This window comes from Sinocyclocheilus anshuiensis, unplaced genomic scaffold, assembly GCF_001515605.1.
Source record: "Sinocyclocheilus anshuiensis isolate Anshui unplaced genomic scaffold, SAMN03320099.WGS_v1.1 scaffold813, whole genome shotgun sequence".
In the NCBI taxonomy this organism is placed as follows: Eukaryota; Metazoa; Chordata; class Actinopteri; order Cypriniformes; family Cyprinidae; genus Sinocyclocheilus; species Sinocyclocheilus anshuiensis.
Genome location: NW_015540942.1, coordinates 2,101,446 through 2,112,225, shown reverse-complemented (window position 1 = coordinate 2,112,225; position 10,780 = coordinate 2,101,446). Strand labels below are relative to the sequence as shown.

General features: G+C 36.2%; 1 protein-coding gene across 3 annotated transcripts in view; it reads left to right on the top strand.

Moving 5' to 3' along the window:
* The first annotated feature begins 7,416 nt into the window (after positions 1 to 7,416).
* Positions 7,417 to 10,780, top strand: part of LOC107689676 (synaptotagmin-2-like) — a 6,994-nt gene continuing 3,630 nt past the window's right edge. The window contains exons 1-3 of one of the 3 annotated variants that reach the window (XM_016487793.1): positions 7,417 to 7,754; positions 9,814 to 10,016; positions 10,108 to 10,274. In XM_016487793.1, the coding sequence (XP_016343279.1) occupies positions 10,118 to 10,274 (157 nt within the window). In that variant the 5' untranslated portion in view covers positions 7,417 to 7,754; positions 9,814 to 10,016; positions 10,108 to 10,117. The remainder of the gene's footprint in view (positions 7,755 to 9,813; positions 10,017 to 10,107; positions 10,275 to 10,780) is intronic. The other 2 variants (XM_016487794.1, XM_016487792.1) reach the window with 2 other exon arrangements.

Here is a 10,780-nt window from a genome sequence, read left to right as displayed (position 1 = left end):
GGAGCAGTTTCCCTTTCTTGGAGTGCCACAGCTTGTGAGTAAACAGAACGAGGTGTTCTTCCTTTTGAATAAAGTGTTGTATAAATGTGTGATTGTCATTATAAAACTCTCCTTTCACTCTGCAACTGTGAAGAGGAGCAGGACAACCTCCCACATGCAAACAGTGAGAAACTCTATATTTGTGCAGTGTGCGCGTGTAAAAAAAAATCAATTCCGATTTGAAGCTTGTGACATATAAATGCGCACATCAACCTGATCACTTTATTTAGTGTTCACGTAAACACTACATTCAGATTCATCAACCAGAATGAATTCAATCCGATTGAACCAAAAATTGTGCATGTAAACGTAGCCAATGTTTTAATGAAATTTCACAACAAATGAAATGCAAATTGAATAGAAAATGTGATCTACACTGTATTTCTAATCAAGTTCATGTTATTTTATTCACATGGGATTCAACGCCTGGAGTCATTTTGATTACTTTACCATGCCCACTGTTTTTCTTATTGAACATTCTGTCTCGGAAATACATCACTATATGGTATTCATTTGCAACCTCCAGTTCATGCTGACTATAAGGAACTTGTTTGGCTGAAAGTGTGTAATTTGGATATATGAACCTGAAGTAAACAAATGTTTTGTATTTAAGATGCTGCATGAAATGACAATGAGGTTTGGAACAGACTTGGCGAAGAACATGGAAACATCTCTAAATGAAATTGCCCCAAACATCATCAGGAGTGCAAAAGAAGGAAGTAAAAAAAAACTCTACGCCAATCTCATTGGACCAGCAGAGGAAACCACAGAAGGTAACTACACCATATATTTTTCCCCATCAAACCTATCTGTTCCATGCCCAGTGTAGTCATGCACATCCAAAAACTCTACGGCAATCTCACTGGACCAGCAGAGGAAACCACAGAAGGTAACTACACCATATATTTTCCCCCATCAAACCTATCTGTTCCATGCCCAGTTTCATTGTCTGCATTGTCAATGTAAAGGTTGTATCACCTATAAAATGTATGAATGAAAACATGTATTTAAATAATGTCAGTATTGAACCCATTAAAATGGTTCTATATAGAACCATTTTGGGGTTCCATATATGAAGCGGGTGATAGAACCATTTCTGGTTCTAAATAGAACCATTTCTTTTAAGAGTGTAATTCTTGACCGTTGTTTTGTTTTGATCTCTCCCCTGTGTTTCCGCATGCGTCACTTCTGAGTGGCGCATGCGTAAAGCTGACCTCATACGTCATTCCCCCGGAACTGCTACCGTTTAAGAAGAAAGTCATATACACCTAGGATGCATCGGGGGTGAGTAAAACACAGCCTAATTTTCATTTTTGGGTGAATTAACCCTCTAAGCATGTGCTGTACTAAATGTTGATTTAAACTGAAATATCTGAAATATACAAGATTAACTAGATTTTACTAGATTTAACTAGATTCAGACCTACAACTACAATTTTTTTTTTTTGAGTAATCAACTTAAACTTATGTGTTTATGCTGCAAATTAAGTTTAACTTAATTTAACGCTAACTCAATTTGTTGGTTGAACAATTTCATTGTAAGTAGTCATAACTAAAAAATGATTGATTGATTGATTGATTGATTGATTGATTGATTGATTGATTGATTGATTGATTGATTGATTGATTGATTGATTGATTGATTGATTGATTGATGATTGATTGATTGATTTGATTGATTGATTGATTGATTGATTGGTTGGTTGATTGATTGAGCTAAAACATTATTAGCCTCATCTCCACAGAATAAAACGGGCCACTAAATTTCATCTAAAATGAACACACTCATTGAGATATTAGCTGAGGTTGCAGAGTCTTATCATTTTGTAACTGCTGACAAATGCATATTATGTGACATGAAAAGTGAGTATCATCATGAATAACGTATTGATATTGATCACACAAATTAAAAGATATTTCACCTCAATATTTTATTAAATGCACAGTTTATTGATTTGTTTTCTCTAAACTGGCTCATCTTAAACTGTTATATTAGCTAACATAACATACTTTACCTGTATGTAACATTTCCATAAACATTCTTGTAATAGGAAAATGGTAGTGACATTTAAAAGAGTTTCTATTATGTTTTTGTGGTTAAAGGGTTAGTTCAGCCAAAAATGCAAATTAGCCCATGAAGTACTCACCCTCAAAGCATCCTAGGTGTATATGACTTTCTTCTTTCAGATGAATCCAATCGGAGTTATATTAAAAATTGTCTTTGATCTTCCAAGCTGTTTAATGGCAGTCAGCGGGTGTTGCAGTGCATCAGTCCAAAAGAAGTGAAATAAAGCGCATCTATTCATAATAAAAAGTGTCTCACACGGCTCCGGGAGGTGAACAAAGGCCTCCTGTAGCGAATCGATGGGTATTTTGTAAGAAAAATAACCATATTTAAAACGTAATAATCAATTTAATCTAGCTTGCGCTCACTGTTGTAAACGGAAGCAGTTCCGGGGCAATGACGTATGAGGTCAGCTTTGCGTATGCGCCGATCAGAAGTGACGCACGCAGAAGTGCAGGGGAGAGATCAAAACAAAACAACGGTCATGAATTAGAAGTACAAATCGAGGATTTGTAAAGAAGAATGTCAAAAACAACGGTCACTTATTAGAAGTACAAAACGAGGATTTGTAAAGAAGAATGTCGGAGGATTTGGATATAAGCCAAGAGGAGACTGGTTTTCCTTTGTTAAAGTAAGGAAACTTTGCTTCATTTGCTCCTGTTAACAAACGTTGGTTTTCAAGAGACTCACCGGCACATGCGCAATGCTGAACTTATACGTCATGCTCCCGGAGCTGCTTCTGTGTACAACTGTTGGCACAAGCTAGATTAAAGTGATTATTAAGTTTTGAATATAGATATTTTTCTTAGAAGAAAGTCATATACACCTAGGATGCCTTGAGGGTGAGTAATTCATGGGCTATTTTCATTTTTGGGTGAACTAACCCTTTAACATGGTGCTGAAAAGTAGTGCTCATAGTTAAATTGTGGGTGACTAACACATTGACTCTATGATCCACGACTGCGCTAATGCTAGTGAAAAGTATTACTTGTTTATTAAATTTACATGATAAGTTATATTTACTAAATACTAAATGTTTATTTAAAGGGGTCCTATTATGCTTTTTCACTTTTTCAACTTTAGTTAGTCTGTAATTTTGCTGTTTGAGCATAAAAAAGATCTGCAAAGTTACAAAGCTCAAAGTCCACTTCAAAAGGAGATATTTTATTTAACAGAAATCACTTTTCAAAAACTACAACGAACGACTCGTTTGGACTACAACGCATATTTTCCAGGATTTGTGATATCACAAATATCGACGAATGGGACGAGATCTGGTTGAGCTGCACTAGAGAAGGCAACCAGTGTTATCACTATGTCGGAGACACGCTAGCTTTCCCAAGGCAGACGAACTTAGAGTGGTTACAAACATCCGGGTTTAAATCACGCTCAAATTAATTTGATTTTGAAGCAATATTTACACTGAAGCTTGCAGGCAGCTATGGTAAGGGGCATATCATTTCCCGACCAGGCGCCGAGTGGTCAGGGTTGCCAGGTTTTCACAATAAAACCCGCCCAGTACTCAAAACTAGCCCAAAACTAGCCCAATTGCATTTCGAGGGGGTCCCCAGTTACAAATCGCTTCCAGGGGGGAAAATACACGTTTTTTGGTGGGGTTCCCCAGCTAAAATTCGCATTCCAGGGGATAAATATCATGTTATTGGAGTCGCTTTAAGCCGCAGACATTAAAAACAACCAAAAGAGTTAAAGTAGCCCAAAGTGGTGCCAATCACAACACACACTGGCCCAGCTAATCAATCACAGCACATTTCGTATTTCAGAAGGCGGGCCTTCATTTGATACAGGAACTATTCGAGCCGTTCATGCCAGACTGGGGAGAGAGGTGTTGTAATCAGTACCGCCGCTCCCTATAAGCAGAGTACATAGTTTGCGTAGGGCACCAACTCCCAGGGGTGGGGACACCATACCAGTTGCTCAAAAAAAACTTTTGTTCTATATTAAAATTAACATATAACGATACATAAATAAAAATCTAAAGATGAACATATATATATATAGTTATAAAAAATGCATTTTACAGTGAAGGCTATAAGCACATGTGATGCGCTATTCCCGCATCCGTGCCCGCTCGCACCTCATTAAAAAAAAAATTTTTTTTTAAACCCAGCTCGCACCTCATGTTTGTGGCTGAATGCAAATTATCATAATTGCCGTGAAAAGACATCAGCGATTCGGCGCCGAGAAAAGAAAGAAAAAAAGATGAAGCCTGTGCATCACTTTCAGGTAGCCTACATTCATAATCCCATGAAACTTTTTTGGATGTTGAATTAAAAAAAAATGTTGTATCATTTTTTTCAGTGTGATAGTTTACAAAGAAGTATTAAGATAATATTTTTTGTGGTTATAAAATCAGACCTAAGCCAACAACAGCCTTTAAAATTATTTAAAATGCATTATATAAAACAATGAGGCAATAATGATTGATTGGCAGTGTTGGGGAGTAACTAGATACATGTAACGGCGTTACGTAATTTAAAAATATAGAGTGAATTGACTCCTAAAGATACCTATAAACCTTATTTTACAGGGCTAGAATAGGGAAGACATGAATGCATTGTTGGGAGAGGCAGGTGTGCTTGGCATAAAAAAGAAATCGGAAGCACTGGCACTAAATGTGATAGGGTTACAATTTATGATGATTACTTGTATAATCTGCTGAGATTCAGTAAAATGTAAAACAATTAAAATTAATATATTGCAGGAATGAATGTGCTGTCACCTACATGATCTTGCTGCATTTTCTGAATATTTTCCTCAGGAATCCCTCGGCTCTGAAGAAACATCCACAGACCATCATCTTGTGGGAGGGGGGTATTTGAAGACGTAGCCATAGCTGGCCCTGAACAAATGTCGGAAAAAGGCAGCATTTATGTAAATATGTGTTGCACCACAAATATAAACAGATTTAGGACTGTACCCTCAAAAGTGTAATTGCTTTAAATATCTCAAAAATGTATTTCGGCATTTTTTACGAGAACATGGATGTTTGGACATAAAAATGGATGTTTCATGTATCAACTGTATAGGTAGGCAACTTTAGGCCTTTCTTATCACTTGGAAGTCAAACTGTCTTAAGCATTTGAATGTGCTCACCTTTAACAGTAACATTACTCAAATCGTAGAGAAGGCTAGACTCAAGAACAAGGTCAATAGTGTTGAGACACAGGCTATATGTACTCATTTATCTGTGATTCACTGCACAACCGGAATCTAGTTTCTGAAAAATATATAACTTGCTTTGGAACGCTTCAAAAAGCTAGCTTTGTTTCCAAATTATTAAATGCATCAAGTACACAGTTTAGAAAAATATCAACAAATAAAACAATAACAGGACACATATGCATAGTGACAAACCAAAAGAGAGGGCACAACTAAAGAAACCGAAGCAATGTCAGAATATATTCAACATTATTATTGGTGTAGCACGCTGAACACTATACTAAACGTCCGTGCAAAACTTAATCGAAATAGTATCCCTGCTGGCTCTGAAACTGGCAAAGTTCTGAATGTTTGTTTACTGTTATGTAATGTCGCGATGTCCAACGTGCTGCATGCACTGGGGATTTCTGACGTGACTTTTTCCCTCCCCCTGACAGCAGCCTCTCTGTGTTCGAGGACATCTTGATTTACAAATTAAGCACTAATGTTACAGCAAATAGCGTAGTTTACTTATCCTAGCCAACATGTGGTGGCTGTGCTTTAAAATTAAATCATTATAATCTTAATTTAAGTGATGAAGGATTTTGAATGTCTTGACAGTAATGAGGGTTGTACTAAGGTTAACCCTGCCTGGTCTAAATGTTGGAAAACTTTCATTAGAAATTTAGAAAAGTAATCAAATGTAATCAGTTGCATTACTTTAATCGAGTAATTGAAATAGATACACTACTTATTACATTTTAAATAGGGTAACTTGTAATCTGTAATCTATTACATTTCCAAAGTAACCTTCCCAACACTGTTGATTGGTTAATTAATAATTAAGTGGTTTCATTTAATAAAACTGTTAAAATACATAATGTAATACAAAGTAAACAATTTATGTACATTACATATTATTAACAAATGCTTGCAAAGGGAGCCAAAGGCCTGGTAACTGCTGCTGTTACACTTACAGGACGATCCAAAAGGGAGACCCTCATGTTTGTGACCCTCATTGTTGAAGCTGAGACTCTAAATTTGCCTCCGTATACATGTCTCTTTAAAGCAGTTTCATTCAGTGCTGGGAATTTTGCATCCTAAATTCTGTTCTAATGTCTTGTCCAACAGCTGTGTGACCTGTGAGCAGGTTGAAGCCATCAAGAAGCTTGGTGACCACATCACCAACCTTACCAAGATGGATGCTGGCAACAACAGGATGGCAGAGTATCTGTTTGACAAGCACACCCTTGATGGTGACAGCAGCTAAATGCAGCCCTGAGATCCTATCAATACATGAATGAATAGAAACACTATTCTCTTGTTCTTATCACACCGCTCTTGTGCAAAATTTTGAAGTCTGAGAGGCTGAAAGGTTAACATCAAGTAAAGTTTCTTGTTACGATAAAATGATGCAGTGTTACTGTTTTAAATGGTCATCCTGTGATTGTCATCAAGCAATGCTTTCTTGCTGAATGTGCAGTGACTGACCTGGTGAATTTAAATAAAACTTCTGAGCTGAATAACCTTGTCTTTTTTATTTAAAATTGCAGGATGCATTTAGTGGGCTGTAATTATTATATCGGACTGTATCTGAATTTTTATGCCCGCAGAAAAAGCTGTGAATAAAGATGGTCACAATACTGTAATTGATTAATGTACAAATCTACTGTAACAGCTGACAACAAACCTCATAAACTGAAAATAGACAAGACACTTCACTCATCTCCATCCTGTAAGGATGATGTCACTGACACAACTGCACCTACAATTTAATGTACAACTTAATATTTTATAAAGCGAGAAAATACAAAATACTAATTTACAACCTTTTCGCAGTCTGCTAAATGGATAATCTAAATATTCACATGAATTTGCACGGCATTACAGTTGTAGCATTTCATTTTACCACATGAGGGTGCTGTTTCCTCCGTAGGCCTATGTCTAATAATCGCACATTGATCATGAGCACTGAAAGACCAAGCAAGGCCCGTTGTGGTTCAACTGAATATTTATTTTTTCAATATCTCAATAATCGTCAACTATTGGTGAAGCCTTGTCCTTATTTCATAACCAATGAACAAAGTTTACAGCCTCCTTATGCCATACCACTCATGCCTATTACTAGCAGCAGTGAACCACCGACTAATCCGATTCAGAAGGGTCACTGAACGAAAATTATACTGGAAATTAGAATCGGATAAACAGCATGCAGGAGATTATATGGGCAAACTGATAAACGAGCGTAAGAGGTGGATGAAATAAGATTGTCACATGAGAAAACCCAGGGCACAGAACTGCGAACAGAAGGGAGAGCACGATTAATCCAAGTGAAAGAGGGTTTGGCGCTTCAAATGCGCTTTGAGAGAGGAGAGAGAGGGACAGATGATAAGAGTAAGAGCAGTGTGTGAGAGGGCTACTGCGTAACTGTCGTCTACAAAGCACAGATTTCTATCTATATAAGAGAGTTGGATCAGAAGCACATCTTCAGGTAAGTTTGATTATTGTTTGCTTATCAGCTCCACTTATTTATGTAAACATTATACTATCTTGGAATTGATTCACATGTCAAGCAGTGTCATTTAAAATAAGTTTAAACAACATTTCTAGTTATTTTATGATTATTATGTAGCCTGTGCAATTTTATAGCATCATATTAATTAAGATACTACATGGAAATAGTTGTAACTACTTGAAAATGTGTCACGATGTAGTTTGAGTGAACAGCAAAAGGATAAATGCATTTAAAATATTAAAAGAATAAATTGTCACCACCAGTTAAATTCATGGAGACTATATAAACTACAACACAGTCCACAGACAAGCTAAATGAAAAAGACCATTCACATTAAATTTCATGTGTAAGTGAAAACTATTAAGAAATATATAGTAATTTTTTGTTCTCCACATAACAGTAACCTAAATCTTTTCTTTAAGACTCTTTAAGGCTCAGATTACTAAATTGATGCTTAGCCTATGTGTGTAAATGCTCTTCAGTCTTGGACAACTGTGTGTAGTACTAAGAAGGTTTTTATTCATTTTTTTTTTTTTTTTACGGAAAAGTGACTGGATGAGATTTAGGTAATCCGAAAATACAGCAGTTCTGCCCACTGGTAGACAAAGTATAGATGAAGGAAAGAAAAACAAGGCCGTATGACAGCCGGTTGATGGCCAGTGACGCACTGAGCGACAGGCCTTCTTTAGCCAGATTATTGCAGACGTGTCAGCAAATGACACAAATTATGCTTTCTGAACTCTCAGATTACGCACTTTCATGGTATCTGCTTTTTATGGAAAAGATGAGAAAAGAGAAAAAAAATCACTTAAATGTTACAAACGTTTAATTCCCCTTTCTCATTCAAAAACGAATGTAGAAAAACTTTTAAATGTTGGAGGCTGTGTATAGGAACTACTGTGTATAGATTTCGCAGATGTCAGAATACTAAATATGGAAAACAGCTAAAAACTGCTACATGAATCAAATAGACTTGTGCCCTAGCTAACATTTTACCTAAATTTAAATAAATAAATAAATAAGCATATATTATATATCTAAATTAAAAAACGTTAGCTTTTTTTATTAAAAAATAAAATAAATATATTCTATTTATATAAATATTATATTTACAATATTCTCCTGAGTGGTTGATGCACAGGTGAGCTACACTGATTCAGCTGTAGCAATGATGCTTCTAAACAGCAAACACATTTAAGCAATTCTTTATATACCCCTAATAATTATATATGCACATAATGTATATGACTTTACATGTTTAAAAAAAGTTCACACTAACAAATTTAAATCATATTTTTTATGGGTGAAAAATCAATTAAAAATGACAGAAAAATATATAAGAAAATTATATTAAAGTGACCACCGGGATGTAAAAATAATCTTAATATATCAATCTTATGTCTTTCTCAAAGTCATTTTATTAACCATTTTATTGGTGAGGTATATATTAAATATATATGTATAGATATCACGTGCATATAAAGTGAAGAAAATGGATCAGTCATAAGTTAATCATGATAACCCAGCAAGGTCAATAGAGAAAATGAAGAATTTCATTTTTTTTAACTGTGACTAACAAAAAGGTTTATGTTCATCATCTTTCATCATTGTGGTCAGTCCATGTGGCTGACGGGTAAACAAGGTACAGGAAGAGAATCATCATAAAGTCCTGCCCTCATAAATCCAACTGTGACTTTGCTGCTCAACATGTTCTTATATACAATTAAGAGCAGTGGCTTCCTGCAGTCTTTAGTCTTACATAGCGGTCTGGTGACAAGATGCCGTTGGCTGTGTAGGCTCAAGTGTGAAAGTGGAGTGGGAGAGCCCTGTTCCTAATTTACTTAAACCCAAGGATTTTTGGATTAGCTTTGGTAATTAATCTCATTATGCATCTGCTGAGAGTGACAAGAGTTCAGTTCAACAGAGTAGGGCAGGTGGAAACATAACCATTGTGTGTTAATGTGTATGACAAATATTTCTTGAACACATGGGCATAACACGTGCATGGTTGTGTTTTGATATGTTACAATTCCAGGATTAATAACGGACATGCTGAGCTCTAGCATCAGAGCTTACTCCATCAAAAGTCACGGCAGACACAAACAGGACAGAGGTCGGGAGGGAAAGAGAAAATCTCCCTCCCGTCGGCTTTACAGAAGGAGGGGCGGTTGATGGGATGAAAAGGAGCACATTATAAAAAAAAAAAAAGAGGCACATTAAATGAATTCTTCAGAGGATGTGAGACCGATCTACACAATATGTGTGATTTGGGGCATTTAGTTTATGTAGGTTATGTCAGGACAGTAACAGTCTTGTTTTATGTCTCTAGCTGATCAGCCATGCGTTTGGTCAGCATGCAGCATCGTGTGCGGAGGGCAGCAGAATCAGAGGAGGAGCCCAAACCTGCTCCACCCCCTCTGCCCCCTCCCTCTCACCACTCACACAACTTCATAAATATGAAGAACAAGTTTTTCAATGAGCTTGGCCATCTACCTAGTAAGTAATAATTGTATGTCAATACACCACACATGACTATTCCAGCAGGCCACCATCGGTGTAAGACATGAATATTCAGTTGAATGTAGGTTCTGACATTGGTGATGATGTCAGAACAACATCTAATGCCAATGTCAGTGTGACGCAGAATACTGACATTGATATTTTGATGCTTTTAAGTCATGGTATCGTCTTATGCCAACATCATATTGACGTCCAACACCAACCTAGTTGTTAAGTATGGCACCCAAACCCAACATTTGTTAAATGTGATAATCTTAAAGGTATAGTTCACCCAAAAATGAAAATTCTGTCATCATCTACTCACCCTCATGTTGTTACAAACCTGTATGACTTCCTTTCTTCTGTTGAGAGGATATCATATTTTCTTATTTTGAAGAATGTGGGTAACCAAACACTTGCTGGTCCACTTTGACTTCCATAGTATGGACAAATATATATATATATATATATATATATATATATATATATATATATATATATAT